Source organism: Eretmochelys imbricata, chromosome 1 (genome assembly GCF_965152235.1).
Source record: "Eretmochelys imbricata isolate rEreImb1 chromosome 1, rEreImb1.hap1, whole genome shotgun sequence".
NCBI classification, from domain to species: Eukaryota; Metazoa; Chordata; order Testudines; family Cheloniidae; genus Eretmochelys; species Eretmochelys imbricata.
In genome coordinates, this window is record NC_135572.1 from 179,491,546 (window position 1) to 179,512,205 (window position 20,660).

A 20,660-nucleotide genomic window follows, 5' to 3' on the forward strand; every position below is an offset into this window, starting at 1 on the left:
AAAATGTGCTGATAGCAAACCATAAATGTTTTCAGATGAAGCCAAAAAATTCTTTCCAAGTGTTTAATGTGCCAATAGCAGATGTGAATAATAACTTATGCCACTTAGCTCTGTCCCTGGTCCAGATCTTGGGCCCTACTGTGGCCACTTCACATAGTTTGCAAGTGAAAAACCACCAGGAAGCCATTTTAAATAGCTACCTGAGGATTTCCGTGGCATGGTGAATTCCAGGGTGATACAGAAAAAGCATATCAGATCCTATACTGCGTATCTACCCTGCCGCTGGTGTAGGAGGCATGCCCAGGGACAAGGGAGTGTACAGCTAGCCACTTTGTGCAGCAGACTGCCATGGTACACCTGCCCTCAGGACGCATTGAGGGCTATTATCGGCTGGCTCAATTTAGAATGGTCCTGAGTTGACTCTAAGATGCATCTCAAAACCACACCAGCACCTGGGATCCCCAGACTCAAGGATACATAAAGGTTATTTAAAGCTCTGTGTGTGTGTGTGTTTTATGTTTATATATACATACACCCACATATGAAGGTAAGTTAAAGCATATATAAACTGTCAGCACACTATTGTACAACTGTCATTTATCAAAACCAGCAACAATGAGTGCATTCATATATGCCAGAGACTGCTAAATTTCACAGTCAGAATCACCCAATTTCTATTAGAATTTCCTCACCAGCAATGTTTTTTCATCTGCACACTTTCTCTTTTTTCTCGTTTATTAAAGCCAGACCCATTCTAACTGTGACTTGTAGAACAGGAAAAATTTTATATGATGTTTTAAAGTGCCTGTTTTGTATCCACACATATATCTTATATATAACTCTCTTCTGTGCTGCCTTCAGATTTGAGCTCCCAGACAGCAGCTGCAGAGCTGCCTGCAACCAAGGGGGGTTCCCAGAGGTGGGTCTTACCCAGCCCCAGGAATCTCCTGCTAGGGTGTCCCCAGACCTGCCCCTCCCTGGTTGCTGTTCCAGCGCTCAGGGGCTAAAGGGGCCTTGGGCAGGCTGTGCGGGGGGACCAGGCTCTGCCCTCCCAAAAGTGATGACCCCCCCCCATCCTGTGACCCTCACTTCTGCGTTGCTGCTGGTGCCATTTAGCTGCCAAGCTTTGAAGGCAGCACCACCGCCAGCAGCAGCGCAGAAGTAAGGGTGGCAGTCCTGCAACCTCCCATGACTCCCTTTTGGGTCAGGACTCCCACGGTTACGGCACTGTGAAATTTCAGATGTAAACATGTGAAGTGGTCGGATGTGGTGGAGCACACCTGTAATCTCAGCTTTCCATTATAAATTAACTTCATTTTCTTGGAACTTTTCTTTTTCGCTTGTTAATTAGCCTGACCAAAAAAACCCAAAAAACTGTAGGCTTATAAAATGGAGCAAAATATCTCAATTTTTGTAGTAGCTACAAGAAGTCTGCACACACACTTTCTTTTTAATAAAGATAATGTCACAAACATACTTTGGAAAAAAATCCACAGATGGCATGAATGGTTGTGACTTCATTTAAGTCAGTTTCACTAATTTGCACCAGTGAAAGATTTGGTCCTTCCTCTTGTAAACTACTTTCTGCAGAGGCCATGACTTTCTATGGGCCACATTTGGAGAACTGTGTGAATGCTAAAATTCCTGCCCATTGATGAGTCTTATCTGAATTCACAATTGCAGTGATTGAATACACAGTCAAAGGAAATGCACGCTCACATCACCAGTTAGACATTTACCAGGCCATCTATGAGTGTAATGACTGCAGCTGCAGACACAATTGTGCTAATTGTGCATGCAAAGTAGGCATGTAAGCACATGTGTATTTTCTATGCATGGACATTTTTGGAAATCTTGCCTTCAATGTGTTTTGTAAAGCACTGTGTACATTTATTACACTCTAATGAAATAGAAGATAGCAAATCCAAAAACCTTCAGTTTAACAGTCACCTACACAGCATTTGAATTATCAAAAGTTTTATCATTTCAGTACATTATCTCTTTTTATTTGTTAAGTGCAGACAGATGATTGGGTACTGAACAAAACACAAATAAAGTTTAGAAATGGGGCAAAACCATGAGCAGCGGAGAAGAAAAATAATTTAACTCAAGATTTTTTATTTTTTTATAAATTCAAACTAGTGCATGACAGTAACCTCAATATATTAACTATTTTTAAGCATTGTAGATTAATTTGTTTTGTTTTATTTATTATTTGGTGAAACAGATGGTAATGGTTTTGTCACAGTTTTCTTTTCTTTTTCTTTCTTTTCTTTTCATTTCCCCACTTTGTCACAGCTGGTTACCAATCAATCTCAATTCACGGTACAGTGATGATAGCACATGTTGTCCGGGGGCCAAATCTGATTGGGTTGCATTTTTTCAGCAGTGTTTCATATCAGAAAAAAACATGTCTGCATGGCAGGGACTGTCAGCACACTATTGTACAACTGTCATTAATCAAAACCAGCAACAATGAGTGCATTCATATATGCCAGAGACTGCCAAATTTCACAATCAGAATCACCCAATTTCTATTAGAATTTCCTCACCAGCAATGTTTTTTCATCTGCTTGCTTTCTCTTTTTTTCTCATTCATTAAAGCCAGACCCATTCTAACTGTGACTTGTAGAACAGGAATAATTTTATATGATGTTTTAAAGTGGCTGTTTTGTATCCACACATATAATGACTGCTTATTTAAAAATCCTCTCTCAACTCAGTACTGATGGCTGAAGAGTAAGCTAGAGTGAAAGGTTAAGTACCTCAAACTGTTTAACAAAAGAACTATTTAAAAGCTATTAGATGACAGTAAATACATATAACTACACATTAGGGGCTACACATTATAGTTAATTTTGGCGTCAGCTTGGGTAACAGCCAGTAATATTCAGGTAGTATATTGAAAGGTGTTTCTTGACACTATGCATATTGTGCAAGCATTGGTTGTGACTCCGTAGTTAATTAAGATTGAGCTGATTTTTTTTCCTTAACACCGAGATTCAGCCTTTTTGCTATACACAAGGACAATGTATCATCCCCAAATTTACCCTACTTATTCTCTGAGTACAGAATGAATGTTCTAACACTTCAAAAGTTCTTCCCTTAATAAGTTTGAGATACAATTAATTTTAAAATGGGTGCTATAAGAAATTTAGCCTTCATTATCAGACCGTTTTCTGCCCTGAATGATCTTAATAATGGAGTAACCCAGACCCTGCAAACTTTTCATAAAGTTAAAGCTCCTTGAAATCTTATGTATGGGCTACATTTGAAGAATGATATTGTAATTAAGCTAAGTTATTGTATTTACTTGTTGTATTTAATTAGATAGGGTTGGGTCAGTGACTCAGGCCATTCTTAACTGGAACCATGATGGAATCAATCATCATTGCGTGCTAATATTTTGTTGGTAGAAATGGATCAGTGACATGAGGAAGTCTGTGTATGTGTCAAGAGTTTTCACTGATAAATTACTTGGCTGCTAGTTGTTCCTATTAAACATGATGTCACTGCATGCTATCAAATGAAGTACCAAATTCCCCAGTCTGTGCTGTCATCTTTGCACTGCTCCAGGTTTACACATACACACACACACACGGTTTAAAATTGATGCTATGTATCTTCAGTTCACTAAAGATATCACATGGTAGCATTCTCTTTGGGGCTCTAGGTTATTGTTCATATATGACATTTTAAATGTTTAAGTACTTGTAATATACCATTCATCAATAGTAAGGGACAGGGGTCCAGTTCTCACGTGTTAGAATGGACTATCCCAGAGCCTTCAGAACCTTAAGGTCTGAGCATGGCCATAATTTGGTCAGGTGTGATGCTCCAGAGGGTCAGTGACATGAATACAGCTGCAGGGGATCTTGCCTGCAAAGTTAGATGCAAGCTTTTTATAATAGAAGATGCTGAATTTTCGTACTGGGAGAAGGCAGTTTGAATTGGTTAGATTGTTCACCATCCACAACAGTTCAGTGGGATATGACTTTACAAAGACCATGGTGGAGGAGAAGAAAGATTCAATGTCCCCACCCCTTATTGCACCGGGTCATTTGTGCTGCTGTGAATCAGATTCAGAGCCAATTTTCCTTCAGTCTCCTTACCGCCTGCTTCATCTGTCAAAGTTTATCATTTAACTGTGGTGACTTAGGCGGACAGTGTGGATGGAACAGATGACTGAGGGGCATTGCATCAATGTTTTAGGGCACCAGATGGTTGTAATGTCCCACGAGTGCCTCCATGCACTGGTCTAGTTGCTAGATGGCATGCTCTTTCAGCATGGTCCAGAAACCCACTGAGGCCCTGGCGGGTGGGCAGGCAAGAAGGCCTGGACCTCAGTTTGAAGTAATTGATGATTGGATCTTGATAGGGACATGTTTACTCTACCCCTCAAGTGTGTGATTAAGGTTGTGCTCTAGTCCTGCGTTCTGGCATGCCAGGCTGCTGGCTTTTTCACCTAGTAGCCTTTGCACAATCTGCATGATGGACAGGTGCAAGCATAAAGGCTGCTGAGGCTTACAAGGCAGCTGGCTGGCATGCCAGGACCAACACATCCATGAGACGAAGAGGAGCAAGTCAGCTGCAGCCCACAGCAGACTGCAGAGTTGTGTCCCAGACTGCCTGCATTAGAGTTCAAACAGTCAGTTAGGCACAGTCCTGCTGCCTGTCTGGTTTTAGCCCAGCAGTGGTGAAAGTGCCACTTGGATGTTATCTTGCCTTAAAAAACAAACAAACAAAAACATTTCAGCAAAATAAATGGCCAGTTGCTGCCCCGCACTGTAGGTTTTTTTCCTACCCTCACCTAATCTCTATGTGGTAGCAAGTCTTAATTTCAGAATATTTTACAGGAACTGAATGTGGCCCCACGTGTCTTACTCCTCTAGAGCTGGCCCTGTGTCAAGGAAATAAGTATTCTCTCTTGTCTGTAGCAGTTTGTTTGCCAAAGACAGTAGCTTCTCCATCAGTATAAGAAATAGGTGTTGTATTCTTGTGATTTTATGGAAGTTATTGTTTCCATTTGCCTTTCTCTCCCTATGAAACCAGTGATTTCAATGTGCCATTGACTGGTGCAGCACAGTGTGCAAAATTACATAATTCAGTGCAACATCCCAGAAGAAATGTGCCATAATAACTGCATATAGCTTTTAAACGCATATTTACAATAGCTTAGTACTGCTCAAGGAACGGAGGGCCAGATTCTCCGCTGTCATAATTTTTAACCTCAGTGGAATTATGCCAACAGCAAATATGGCTCTAAGTTTCTGGAATACACTGCAGCACCCTCCCGCTTTTCCCTCTGGCATATCATTTATGCATCAGATAAATCTGAAATACTGAATAAAAGTACACCAAAATATGATTCCTAAATAAATGACAAGTACTTATACACCATCCTGCACACCAGTAATAGAATGGTTAGCGTCAGTTGTTCTTTTTGTTATTTTTATATGGCTTCTTACCTAATGAATTTATTGAGTATGAAAGGGAATGATCTCAGATCACAATAAAAGGTCTGCAGAATATGAAATAAGGGGATTCTGATTTTTAATTTTCCCTGAAACTATTCATTTTAATTGATAATTTGAGCTTTACTTAGCAAAACTGATCTTTTTACAGTATTTCAACATGTAGAACTCATGGGTTAATGTTCCAGTAATTTTGTTAGTATACTGTTTAACATCCCAGTAGCTTTACTATATATTGACTGCATCTATTACAAGTACAAACTAAAAAATTAATAACAATACATAATAATTAGCATGTACACAAAAATTAACATCTGGGGTTCTGAAATGGTTTATAAGTATTAATAACTTCACCCTCACATTACACAACCTCACAATACTCCAGAGGGAAGTAGCTGAATTATGCCCTGATTCAGCAAAACATTTACACATGTGCTTAAATGCCATTTAAATTATGTCAGTGCTTAATTTCTTTGCTGAATTGGGACCATAGTCTCCATTCTACAGATAAGTAAATGGAGGCAGAGTGCAACTGAATCATTACTCAGGGTCACATGGTAAGTCTTTGAAGATCTAGGTATAAGACTCAGCTCCCTCTAGGTCCAGTCTGGTAGTTTAGTCTCAAGAGCATCCTTCCCCCTTAGGGTTGACAAATCTGCAACTGAATGTTATGGTCACAATCAGTTAATTTCAGGTTGTTAGTAGGGTTGTTATCTCCAAACAGAATGTTTATTCAAGGGGACTATTTCAGGAGTAAAATATACCTCATAAAAATCGTTGTGGGACTTAGAGTGCCCATTGAAATCAGTAAAAGACAAAGACTCTCATTGATGTCAATGGATCAGGCCCTAAAACATCCATAATATTTTATCAAGTGAGTGTTTTTCAGGATGACAGCAATTGAAATCTGAATATCTTTCAGAATTTCAGTTAAAAAAGAAAGCTTTACAAATGAATGGTCACTGCATACTGAAGTATGCATACTGTGCAGATACATTCTGAATAGCTTTAGAGCTAGCATAAGAGTAAGTAACAACAAGAAAGAAAAAACAAAAGGAGAAAAATGCAAGGAAAATGTTTGTTTCTTCTTTGTTAAAAAAAAAAAGAAGTAAAGCTCCTCTCCCTATTCTGTTAAATTATTACATTGTGCTTCTAGGAAACTTATGTGTCTTGCATACAAACTGTCACTTTGCAAAGCCTGTGTTTGCAATGTACATTGTGCATAAATGAGTGCAATGTAATTTCCTGTCCCACCTTCCTTCAGGGGCTGACAATTTTTACTAGGGACCTGTTAGGGGAAAACTGTTTTTAAAGCAGCAGAAGTAAAATATGCAGCTCATGCAGTTAAAGCCATGATAAACCTAAGCTGTCATATATTGATAACTGATGCCTGATAGCTTAATTTTATCATATTGCTCTAGATCAAGGGCAGAGTGAGTGATATTATTAATAAAGCCCTAATACTGAGTGAACATAGCAATACTAATTTTATGGCTGTAAAGTTTTTAACTAATGCATAGTGCAATAAAAATGTCATGAAGATGAATGCCTGGTGGAATTATCTAACTCTAGATAATAAATTATCTTCCAGAGATATATCCAAGATAGAATCAGATTGGTAAACTCCAGGTGAGAAATTTTGCCACGTCTATCGTCAGCTACATAACGTCTTTCCTTTTCCTTATTTCTATAATGCAGATATGACATCAAAGATGATTACACCTTGCGCATTAAAAAGGCCACGAGCACAGACGAGGGAACCTACGCATGCATTGCTGAGAATCGAGTTGGAAAAGTGGAGGCCTCTGCTACCCTCACAGTTCGAGGTGAGTGCTACAGTACATGAGAGAGTGTCATGTTTCAGTGTCATTTTCCTACACAGTGGGCCAGATCCTCACCTGGAATAAGTTGGCCTAGATCCATCACAGCCAATGGAGCTATACTGATTTTCACCAACAGTGAAATCCTTGTCCCATTGAAGTTAAGGGCAAAACTCCTATAATGGAACAAAGATTTCATCCCAGCTGAGGATCTGTCCCAGTATTTGTAACTGAAAGCATGAATTCATATGTATGTATGAGTCTAGTTGTAGGTTTTATTGTATTTTCTCCCCTGTGTAGACTGTCTATGTTCCTTTCTGTAATAAAATTAGAACAACTTAAGTCAATGTATATTTATTAAAAAGAAAAGGAGTACTTGTGGCACCTTAGAGACTAACCAATTTATTTGAGCATAAGCTTTCGTGAGCTACAGCCTACTTGCATGAAGTGAGCTGTAGCTCACGAAAGCTTATGCTCAAATAAATTGGTTAGTCTCTAAGGTGCCACAAGTACTCCTTTTCTTTTTGCGAATACAGACTAACACTGCTGTTACTCTGAAACCTGTATATTTATTTTATTTTTTAAATTTTGAACATTTCATAATGGAGCCATCTGCCATTTATTTTCACATGACAGACTAGTACCATCCCAAGAAATAAGAGACTTGGTTAAGTATAATAAGTTAAAGCATAACATTTTCCTCTGAAAATGCCTTTGGACACTGGTACCCACCTAATGTTTACATACTGTAGTTGGATGTCTACATACTATAGTGAGGAGGTTTAAAATCCCAGCAGCCTAATGAGTTTGTAGAAAGTACTTTGTGACAATACATACGGAGATGTTAAATATTATGGAGAGAGAGGAAAAAATATGAAAACATATTTTCATAAGAGTATATAAAATATAATAGTTAAAATATTGTTTGTTTCATTCAAAAAAGGATAAGCCGCAATTTTGATACAATCGGTATCACACAGACACTATTTCACAGTTTATTGGTGCATGATGAAGGGTTTCAGTAGAGCTGTGAAAGGTTAATAAAAACATTTTTAGCTTCATCTTCTCTTCCCCCCCCCCATTAAATCAAATGTTCAAAATCTCTATGGATTGCTTTATTAGAACAGGGGTCAACTGACCCAAGAGGCCGACTTCCATTTCCATCCATTTAATTCATGGACACAGTTCAGTTTAATTTGCTGAATTCAAAGAAAAAAAGTCACCCAGTGGCTTTGCAAGGGGGGAGATGTTAGTATATAACAAAGAAAAGAGAGTACTGTGATAATCCATCTGCTAAAATATTGCCATAATGTCATTTTAGATAATAAGTGATAATGTGGCTTTCTTGTTGTAAGCTGAAAATGGCTTTACATGTTATTTGTTTGTGATGAGGATTGTTCTTCAATTTTGTAATTTGATAGAAATAGGCACAAGAATTAACTCTCAAAAAGTGTGCATTTCCTTTGTCACAGAAGGAATCACAATACCCAATAAATCTGGCCATTAGTTTAGTGGCCTTAAATTCTCCTAGAACTGTGTCCACTGTATACATTATCGGGTCAAGCCTTTCTTTTTACTAACCTAGCCTTGTGATATGAGCAGTGGCTAGAACAAAGCAAAAATCCTCTGAACTGGAGCTTGAACTTGACCAAATTAAGGTGGAAAAAGGAAATATATAATTTAATCGATTTTCCTACACTCAAGAAGATTTCCCATTATCTTTTCTTCTTGGCTTTATAATCTAAAGGCCATAGGCAGAGTGTTTATTCAATACAAAAAAGCCACTATATTACAAGCATATTAAACATTCAGGATGTGACAGAAAATGAGAAAAGCTAAGAAATTCAGTGTTGAATGCTCGGCACTCTAGGCTGTTTGAAAACAAGGAACCCCTAAGAAAACTTCCTTTCATTTCAAAGGGATCAGGATTGGTCCTGTTTTAATTAATGAAGGTCTTAATCCTGAATTACCAAACTTTTGTCAGCTTGTGTCATTACTGTATTTAATATAAAGTTATTATTTGAAATTACCTTACTTTCATCATATTCACTTTGTCCCATGAAAAGGGGGGAAACAACTCACATGCTTTAGAATTTACTGTGTGGGGTGGCCCTAATTCTGTGTAACCTACGTGTCCATTGAAAACCCAGTGCTGAAGTTACATGTGCATGCGCGCACACGTACGCAACCTGCCTGCCACAGTTTAATACCCAGCTCGCATCCATGGCTCCATTTGACCTCATTAGCCACAGGTGATGGCAGAATTTGAATTCCCTGACTGTACCCTCAGCCCTGTGGTTCGGAACTTGCAGTTCTGTTCTGCCTCTTGTCTTTCCAGTACACGAAATGGGAGGATATTTCATATTGCTGAAACCCATGAAGCCTAACAAAGAGAGGAGAGGATGGATGTTGGCATGCGCTGAAGTGTGTAGCAGATAGGAAATGGTTAAAGGGAGTGTTTGTTATGACAGACAGGGCTTCGGTCATAGGAGGGGTGAAAACTGAATAGGCCTGAACGGTACTTTACATGGGGGCTCTTGAAAACATAGATTTGACCCTGGTCTCTGAGCCTAAATGAGCAAATGAAACTGGTTGCTTATACAATCTTGTAGCTCCTCAGTGGGTAACACTCATTCTATTGCTAAAAAAAGGTAAATTTCATCTTCCCAGATTTTAATCTCAAGTGAATTTCCTGTCCAGATTTTAAGCTCCTCTAAAAGGGATGTCTGTATTTTAATAACAGCGAGCCTGACAGCCCTCTCCCCAACTCAAGTGCAATGAAGAGCTCCTACTATAATCAAGAAATCACTTGTTGCAGCAACTGCTTTCAATCTCAATATAAGTCTGAAGCAGAATTAACCTGTCAATCATTCAGCAGCAATTTTTTAGGAAGTAGAAGTTTATCTAAGCAGTAATTTGGGCGGCTCTGAATTGAAATCTCTGTGGCCATTCCAACCTATTTGTTATATTTTCATCAGCCCTGTCAGTGAAGAAAAAGTGATGTGCTGTAAGCTTTCATGGATAGGAAAATGGTGTCTTGGGCTTTTCTCCAACTCTTACTGCAGTACTGACTGGCCATGCTTAAAATTCAATTGGTATTTAAATCAGACAGTGATGCCTTTCATTTATTGGCATGACATTTGCCAGTCTGTGGATTGAATGGATGTATTCATCAGGGCCTAGAAGTTTGTGCTAATGCAAAGCTATTTTACTTCAATCAAGCATTAACAGTGATACTTGATGACGACATATGAACCTATCAAAAATGTTTCTCAGATGATTGGTTCCAGCCAGCTTATTCAGAAGCTGTGTAACTGCTGTCTCAAAAAAAATGTAATAACAATAACTCTCAATTAAACAATAAAGTCGGGCCTCTTACTTACACTGACATTGGTGAGTTTAGAGATCGCTGGAGTGTCCATAGTTAAATGTAACATTACATATCATGCATTCTGACAGATTTTCTTTTCTTTTTTTTAATTTCTTTTTTATGTTCTCACCACACCATTGTAATGTCTACAGCTCGCCCTGTTGGTAAGTAACCATCCTTCTATCCATTTTCGCATGGCTTCATGCAATGCTTCATCTTTCATTTGCAGCAGCATTGGACTGACTTAAGCACTGATCATTAATAATAGTGTTTAATAGTGCTAACTTTCTAATGCTAGCCAACTGATTTTGACTGGGCAAGAAGTGCTATCTCTGAATTTTTTATTACTTCTAGAATATCATATGTAATGGCATTTGACAAATCACTAACAAATCAACAATTATATCACAGAGGGGTGGGGTGTTAATAAGCCAAAATTACAATAGGGTAATTCTTAACAGTTTGTGGAGGTGTGTTAAGGACTTGACACAAAGGCCATTGAAGGCAATGAAAAACTCCTATTGACTTCAAATGGCTTTGGATCAGGCACTAAATGAGCAACCCATTTTTTTTTTTTATGACGTAAAGAAAGAAGCACATGCTTTGCACGTCCTGTGTATTTTGTACCTGTGTAAAATCTTTGAAACATTATAGTGGATTGTAACCCGGTCTTGAATTGAAGAGAGGATGGAATGGATTCCCCTTCGTGTTGGGGGAGTTCTTCATCCTTCTGTTTTGCCTTTGGCGTGCACAAGATGGCCGCAAATGAAAATAGTGTGCATGTTAATACAATGTGCATAGGAAGGCTGGCCCTGGATCACCATTTGCACTTTGAATATCCCTTCAGCAAATTCAGATCCTGGTGATTTCTTTCAAAACTTTGGTTAAATTTTAAAGATTGAGCAAAATGAAAAAGAAGCTTGTCACTCACTGAAACTTATTCTTGTACTGAAAAATATTCCAAGGAAATACATTTTCTTTTGTTGTTTTCATTAGTGGCTGTGCACTCCATGCTCAGGGGGATTTGCTAGACATTTTTTTCCACATAAATTACAATTGTGAATGTCATAGTTGGTAGCTATGTTGTTTTTTAGAATAATGATTTAATTGTTTTAGCCTTTTATGTAAAGAATTGGCTTCACTGCAGTGTCAGCTGGAGTTATCTATACTCAAGCGTAGCTCAAGTGAGAGTGGTCAGATAGCAACAGTTTGTATTAGCAGCTCAGAGTAGCTGAGCTCCCACTGCACTCGGCAGCGCTCGAGCTTCCACAAACACCCCTTGATGGGCCAGCGAGTTTAAGGTTAAAGCACCACTTGACTTGAGCTACAGATTTTTGTGTGTGTATGGGCTTCGGTTAGGGAACGACACTTGTTATATCTTGAGCTAATGCTGTTGTGAAGATAAACCTTTAGCATCAGAAATTAGTGTTTATGTTAATAAACACTCCTGAAAGGTACAATCCTTTACTCAGGCAAAATTCTCATTAGCGTTGCAACTGAGTATGGTTTGTAGGGTTTGACATTAAGTTTGTATACACAATTTGGAATTTCTTAAGCTGACTCTGAGCCTGATTTACACAATGACCTCAATTAAAATCAATACAATTACACCACTGTGAAAATGGAGTAAAGTTGCTGTGAACTGGGCCCTTTGTTTGGGAGACGACTGTGACTCAGGCCTGGTCTACACTAAAAAAAAGTTTACCCAGCTGTGTTGCTCAGGTGTGTGATACACAACTCTGAACGACATAGTTAAGCCAATCTAACCCCCCTTCCCCCCCCCCCCCCGCCTGTGAAGACTGCACTAGGTTGATGGAGGTTAGAAAAGTACTACTAATAAACACATTTTAGTTCAGTGGGAAAGCCAGTACAAGAAAACAAACATTTTGTTTTGGAAAGCTTTCTTTTTTCTCATCCTTAAAAGAGACGGAAGAAAAAATTCATAAGCCAAGGCTGTTTGGGCTCTATAAAGACTATATTAAAAAAAATATCTACAAGGAAAGTAATAGACTTTTGCTGTGTCGACGTTTCTTCTTATTTCAACACACTGATCCTCTGGTTTTGAATTCTTTAGATCCTGAGGTCACAATTCCAGCTCCTAAGCTTGTACTGAATCTCCTGATCTTAATTTATTCTATTTCCGAGCACATGACTCCTTCACAAGGGTACACTCTGTTCAGCTTTACATTTACCACACTAAAATTGTTTTATTTTATTACAAGTAGTCATTTGGTACAAAGAAAAGTCTCCCTTATTTGACTTACTGAGATGGCCATAAAATAGAGTGGGTTGTTTTAAAATAATTACTGTTTAGTACAGTAGTTGTCAATTTATTTAATTCGCTGAGAATAATGTAAAAACATCAGCCCTAATCATATCAAATGTAAAGAGCTACCACACAAATTTTCTGGACTAATGGTTGTGAATTGCTTGATTTTTATCATTCATGTATAATTGAATAACTTTACAAGAAGTCTCAACAACAACAACAAAATACTTTCCCAACAATGCAATATATGCAATTACTGTTCTTGATCAGTTAGCTGAGGTGGGTCAGATTCACAAGGTTCAGATCTTTATTTCACTAAGTTTAGTAAATTTACATCAGGGATTTGGGTCAAGCCAATCTCTACCAACTGGTAATAAAATAGATTATGATAAAAGGTAATGGTACTGTTGATTGCTTAATGGTAAAATATATAGTCCGCTCCTAGAAACTTATGCCTATTTTTTAATTGTGGTATATTTGCATGCACGGAACAACAGCTGCATGCAGTGTAGAATTTGAAGGATTTTGTTCTTTCATCCCATTCACGTACCGGAAGAGGTTCTGGCACTCTTTATTTCTGCTTATGCTTCAGGAGAAAAGCATCTTTAAAAAAAAAAACAAACCTGGACAACAAAACCAGGATATTATTTAATGGAATGTTCCTTGAAATGCAAAAGAGGAAGAATTTTAATGTTCGAAGTACTTTTAATTTTCAGTTCAGTTTTTTCCATGATAGATTCAAATATATATTTATTGAATTTATTATTCAGAGTTTTCTTTAAATTTCATCTGAAGTAGAAAAATTCAGGGCTGAATTATTTTTGTTGCTCACCATCTTTTGTTCAAGCAGCTAGTAGCATATAGTATGCAAAAATGAAGCATGGTACTGCCTGAGGTAGATGGCAGCTTGTGAATTTTTAACAGTTCTTTACCAGATTACTCATCATGTTGTGATTTGCTGCTTGAAATAAATGTGTTGCCAATCTCCCAAATAGATGTTCTCTTTATTTATAAGCTTTTGAAAGATTTCCTATAGGAGTTACAACAGATGGGTTTAGGAAGCGGGATATTTATTCCTATTTAGGCCATTTACTTTCACTCATCAGATGCATTTTCCAGATGAACAAGTTAATATTTTCACACATTTTCATTTTTGCTGTCTTTCTTATGGCACTCACACATTAGAATAACTATGAAAAGCCACCACCAAAGTTGGGAGGAACCAGAAAGATTCATCAATCCCACAAAAAAGTATCATTGGCCCAGTCTTCATAAGTAACTGCTAAACTGTTTTGCCTGATATGGAAAACTTCCAGAAATAAAATTAAGTTCAAAAAGAAGAAAATCAACTATGTGTCTGATGCTTCTGATTATCTGCTTTTTTTCTGATCACTCAGTAAGTCACTTCAAATAAAAAAACTACTTAGTTTTCAAATTAATTGCCTATATCCAGTTGAAAGTACAGTTCTTTGCATTTCAGTTGCATTGTAATAGGTCAAGTCGCCTTGATTTATGATATGACTTGACTTTCCAGAAAAGAATGCATCAAGAAGTTGGATTTCATTTTCAACTTGTATAAAACAATCTAACTGCAATTAACTAAAAATGGAGGGTTCTTCTAACATGGGGTAGGCAGATACATATAGATAAGTTGCCTACTTTCCATTTGCCATGTGTAATACTAATTAGATATGATCTATTCAAATTTAAGTGAAATGTAACTTTTTGATGCATTATACTCTGTTCTGGGAAGTTGTCACATTGTAAATCAACCTGGCACAACTTATTGGCCTATCTGAAATGTTGCAGAACAATATATCTGAAATGCAAAGAACTGTATTTTAAACTAAGTTCACTTTGTGGTTTGAAATGTCTTTGTTTAGATGATAAGTGAAGAAGATGTTTCTCTCCCTGCAGCAAACCCTATATACTGTGAATGCTGTGTCATGGAAATATCATAGTGCCAGTCATGGAAATATCACAGTTCACATGGGACTTTCAGGAATTATACATCATTATCAGAAATGCTGATTGGTGAGATCCCACTTTGCAGAATTGTGCCATCTCTCGGTGGCAGAAATTCTGATAACTACATCAAAGGGCGACATGTCTGCTGCTGCTGTCTGTAGAGATTTGGCAGTTAACCAAGGCAACAACAGACATTTTGCAGCTAGCTCTTCCCTAAATGGAAAGTGAGTGAGCTAGAATGATTCTTCATTATTTATTAACTGGTGAACACTTTAGACAGAACAGTGATGAAATCAGAAAATAGAGTAAACATAATCACAGGGCAACATGCACATTTCCTTGGGTTTTAGTAAGAAAACAAAACACTGAGGCAGTTTGTCCAGGCAGTTATTATCCTTTTTAGATCTACTGGCCAAACCTTCATATCCATATGCAGTTTTGTGCTGAGGCAAAACTCTCATCGCCTTTCAGGGAAGTTTTGCCTGAGTGAGTGTTAAGTGAGGACTTGGCCTTGTAGCAATACAGCATTTATGATGTGTCCAAACTGGATTTTTGCTGCACCTTTATTGGCTAGTAGTGCCATAGAGACCCAAATGGCTCAGGTAAGATTAGCACTGTCAGTTGTGGGAACAACAAGCTGATCACAAAACAGAAAAATGCTGGACCACAAACCCCTCCACCTCAAAATCTCCCAAACTCATCTGTTTTCTCTGTTTAGGCTTCCACAGAGTGTTTGCCAAAGATGTGCCAAAATCATGATGGACCATTACAGAGTCCCAGATTGCTATAAGTACAAGTATTCATGGAGAGCTTCATTAATGATTGTTGGACCCCACAAAGATTTATACTTTCTGCTTGGATCCACAATTCGGGATGCTTATTATCTGAAGCTTATTTGAACTTAGCCAACTCCATTGTGGACATTGAAATCAATGGGAGTCTTTCCCCTGACTTCAGTGGGGTCTGGGTCAGTCTACACAAACTGGGGCTTGTCCACACAAACATGAAATTCACAGCAAGCTGGGGTATGACTCTACCATGAATTAGCCTTTCAAAGACTAACTGTCTGTATGGACCCTGCCAATATGGATTGACAAGTTGTTAATGCGCTTTGATCTGCTCTCATTTGATCTTCTCTCTGTTTCTTCAAAGAGAGAGGGGTTTGTGTGTGTTTCTCCAATTTTTTTCAGAGACCGTCTGCTTTTTGTACCACATGAAATCACAGAACAAGATAAGAATAAATATTTTATTATTTATGAACTTCAGACTCTGAAGTTAAATTGGAGATAAAAACAATTAGTCTTGGAATCAAGATGCTTCTGATGTGATAATAGAAGTCAGATCTTTTTCAAATAATTCCTTTTATTCTTACTATAAAATCCTAATGGTGGAAAAATCCATCCAAAATATCTGTTTGAGTTCCATCATCTATGCCTGGGGCTTTATTACCTTTTCTAGGTAAGGACCCCAGTCCAGTGTAAGACAGTATGCATCAGCTACCCTCTCCCCATCCAAAGAAGAAAAACTGGGAGACAAATAATAAATACATAGGTTTCAGAGTAGTAGCCGTGTTAGTCTGTATTCGCAAAAATAAAAGGAGTACTTGTGGCACCTTATAGACTAACAAATTTATTTGAGCATAAGCTTTCTTTCATGAGCTACAGCTCACTTCATCGGATGCATTCAGTGGAAAATACAGTGGGGAGATTTATATACATAGAGAACATGAAACAATGGGTGTTACCATACACACTGTAAGGAGAGCGATCACTTAAGATGAGCTATTACCAGCAGGAGAGCAGGGGAGTGGGAGGGGGGAAACATTTTATAGTGATAATCAAGGTGGGCCATTTCCAGCAGTTGACAAGAACGTCTGAGGGACAGTGGAGGTTGAGGGGGGGAATAAACATGGGGAAATAGTTTTACTTTGTGTAATGACCCATCCACTCCCAGTCTTTATTCAAGCCTAAGTTAAATGTTATGCAGTTTGCAAATTAATTCCAATTCAGCAGTCTCTACTTGGAGTCTGCTTTTGAAGTTTTTTTGTTGAAGAATTGCCACTTTTAGGTCTGTAATTGAGTGACCAGAGAGATTGAAGCGTTCTCCAACTGGTTTTTGAATGTTATAATTCTTGACATCTGATTTGTGTCCATTTATTCTTTTAAGTAGAGACTGTCCAGTTTCGCCAATGTACATGGCAGTGGGGCGTTGCTGGCACATGATGGCATATATCACATTGGTGGATGTGCAGGTGAACGAGCCTCTGATAGTGTGGCTGATGTGATTAGGCCCTATGATGGTGTCCCCTGAATAGATATGTGGACACAGTGGGCAACGGGCTTTGTTGCAAGGCTAGGTTCCTGGGTTAGTGGTTCTGTTGTGTGGTGTGTAGTTGCTGGTGAGTATTTGCTTCAGGTTGGGGGGCTGTCTGTAAGCAAGGCTGGCCTGTCTCCCAAGATCTGTGAGAGTGATGGGTCGTCCTTCAGGATAGGTTGTAGATCGTTGTTCAGGAAACAGATTGTGCCCAGAAAATCCATGGAATTGCTTCAAAGTCAAGATGTACCGACACACGCTTGTGACTGCAAGCATAGCTCCCTGTGCTAACCCAACACACCACCCCATCCAGGCAGAACAATGAAAGTATGGATATTCCAAACGACTCCATTAGTACTGACTGTGGCACAGCAAGAGGATCTGCATAACAATACTAGTTGGTTCCCTACCCTATCCTGAGACTGTATCAAATCCTGTATCAGATTAGGAAATCATCTTCATTTTAAAGCTAAACATTAATGAGATGGGTTCACCATCTCCTCCACCCTCCCTTGATTCATGCTGAACAGAGTAACCAGTCACAGATATTTGGGTTAGTAATAAATCTGCAGTGTCATCCCTTCAGTTCTCTGTTATGTCTCCAACGTGAGGGCTTCATCTGTGATCATATCATGGTTGACAGTGATTATGTTTCACAAGATGTGGTGAATCGAGTTGCTGTCAACCAGCTCTGTATTCCTGAGAAAATACAGCTGCCTCAGCCAATGTATCCAGTATTTAATACTTCACTCTTAGCTTATATGTTGTTAGTCTGTATCTGCCCATTTCCTCTACTCACAACAACAGAGCTCAAAGGGACCAAGTCCCCCTCAACTAGTCTCCTGGATTGCCATATCCCCAGCTGATAGCAGCATTGTTTGACACTCTCTGCCTTGTAATGGAAACAGTGCAACAGCCATATGCTTAAATAGGTATTTCAGTCTCCTTTTAGACATATTTGACAGACACCTCCAAAAATGTTGCTGCAATCCTCACACAATGGTGTGAATCCTGTTTCTTTCCCTCCTTCAAACAATTCCTATGTCACCCTCAAAAGTGCTCTCACCTCCCTGAAATGGGACAGTCAACATCCTTCCCAATCCCATTATCACCAAAACCAGAGGTGCAGGATTAATCACAGTACAACTCTCCAAGAAAGCAACCATCACAAAAAATTAGTATTAATCCATGAATCCTCCCTATTTCCTTTGTTCTCACCCCAATTTCCATATCATAATCCCAATTTCAACCTCAGTCTAAGTATATAGAAAAAGAAGTTGGGAATACCCATCACCATAGTATCTGAGTGTCCTTACATATATTTGTTTTAATAGGTAATGGACTCCATGCAACAGGAATTGACTCTGGTCAATTTCCTAAACATTTAGACTCTTACTTGCATTGCCTGACTCCAGACTTTGCAGACTGCGAAGAGCTACGAAAGGATCTCTTAAAACTGGGTGACTGGGCAACAAAATGGCAAATGAAATTCAATGTTGATAAATGCAAAGTAATGCACATTGGAAAACATAATCCCAACTATACATATAAAATTTTGGGGTCTAAATTAGCTGTTACCACTCAAGACATACATCTTAGAGGAATTGTAGATAGTTCTCTGAAAACATCCACTCAATGTGCAGCAGCAGTCAAAAAAGCAAACAGAATGTTGGGCATCAACAAGAAAGGGATAGATAATAATACAGAAAATATCATATTGCCTCTATATAAATCCATGGTACGCCTATATCTTGAATACTGCGTGCAGATCTGGTCGCCCCATCTCAAAAAAGATATATAAGAACTGGAAAAGATTCAGAAAAGGTCAACAAAAATGATTAAGGGTATGGAACGGCTGCCATATGAGGAGAAATTAATAAGACTGGGACTTTTCAGCTTGAAAGAGAGACAACTAAGGGGGGGTATGATAGAGATCGATAAAATCATGACTGGTGTGGAGAAAGTAAATAAGGAAGTGTTATTTACTCCTTCTCATAACACAAGAACTAGGGACCACCAAAGGAAATTAATTTGCAGGAGGTTTAAAACAAACAAAAGGAAGTATTTTTTCACACAGTGCACAGTCAACCTGTGGAACTCCTTGCCAGAGAATTTTGTGAATGCCAAGACTATAACAGGGTGCAAAAAGGAACTAGATAAATTCATGGAGGATAGGTCCATCCATGTCTATTAGCCAGGATGGGCAGGGATGGTGTCCCTAGACTCTATTTGCCAGAAGCTGGGAATGGGCAACAAGGGATGGATCACTTGATGATTACCTGTTCTGTTCATTCCCCTGGGCACCTGGCATTGGCCACTATCGGAAGACAGGATACTTGGCTAGATGGACCTTTGGTCTGACCCAGTATGGCTGTTCTTATGTACTTAAATTGAGCTAGAGAATCCTGTCATCCTTCAGGAAAATACCTCCATGTAGAGGTGAGGGTTGCCATGTGACCTATACATGGCAAGACTCTGATTCAACCTGATTTCCTGGCAGAAACAAACTCCAAAGCTCATACACTGATGATGTCATGATCTCCCCACCAACAGCATGTGCACCTAAATCCACTGAAGTATTCATAATGAATGTCACTAGTGTCCTGGGAGTTGGAGAAAAAAGTGGTCACTTAGAGCCAGATCCAAACCCACTGGGGGCTGTATAGGTGAAGACCAGGACCTTGAATTGGACCCGGACCTAGACAGACAACCAGTGGAAAACACAGTTATGATATGTCCTCACCAGACCATCCTGTGCTGCAACATGTTGTATGAGAAATATCCTTGAGGAGACCTTCATATGTCGTCTTTGATACAGCACATTTCAATGGATTGTCCTGGAGGTGCTGGTAGGAATGAGGCACTATAATTTGGTGATCATTTGATGGAAAAGACTCCAATGTTTTGACCAGTCATCCTGTAGACATGAAAAAAATAAATTTGCCAATTGCTACATCTAGAAGTTCAGTAGCAGTACTTGGAAGCTGTGGCATCACTTTGACAGCTCGGTGAACCAGATGATCTCAGCTGAGGGAGTGGTCACAGACCATTTCTTTAGAGTTTCCCTGTCAATTAGCAGAACCTGTTTTTCCCAGAATGAGCCTTTCACCTGCTGCAGTTATATATCTCTATTTCACCCAGTTACAGGAGTGTCAGGGAAATTTATCCTTGTCAAGTGTACAAAGAGTCATCTTATTCTTCAGTGTCATCCAATCCCTACTTCCAAATAAAAAAAGACGATGATGACTATTAGTAATAATATTACCTAATAGAAGAGCAGGTCCAATATTTGTAGGTGTAGTACGTCCCAGCAGTTAATGGAACTTTGAGTGTTGGACAGAGGCTAAGCACACAACCCGTATTGTATGGGTTATTTAAATGAGGCCTCTTAATGGTGAAAAGATTTTAGAAATTAAACTTTCATGCCACTTGCAGACAGTAGACCA

The 20,660-nt window shown here is 38.7% G+C and overlaps 1 protein-coding gene across 1 annotated transcript in view; it reads left to right on the top strand.

Moving 5' to 3' along the window:
• The window catches only part of ROBO2 (roundabout guidance receptor 2), a 554,839-nt gene that overhangs the window by 403,478 nt on the left and 130,701 nt on the right, over nt 1-20,660 (top strand). The window contains exons 5-6 of the mRNA XM_077815319.1: nt 7,173-7,300; nt 10,817-10,828. Of these exons, the coding sequence (XP_077671445.1) occupies nt 7,173-7,300; nt 10,817-10,828 (140 nt within the window). The remainder of the gene's footprint in view (nt 1-7,172; nt 7,301-10,816; nt 10,829-20,660) is intronic.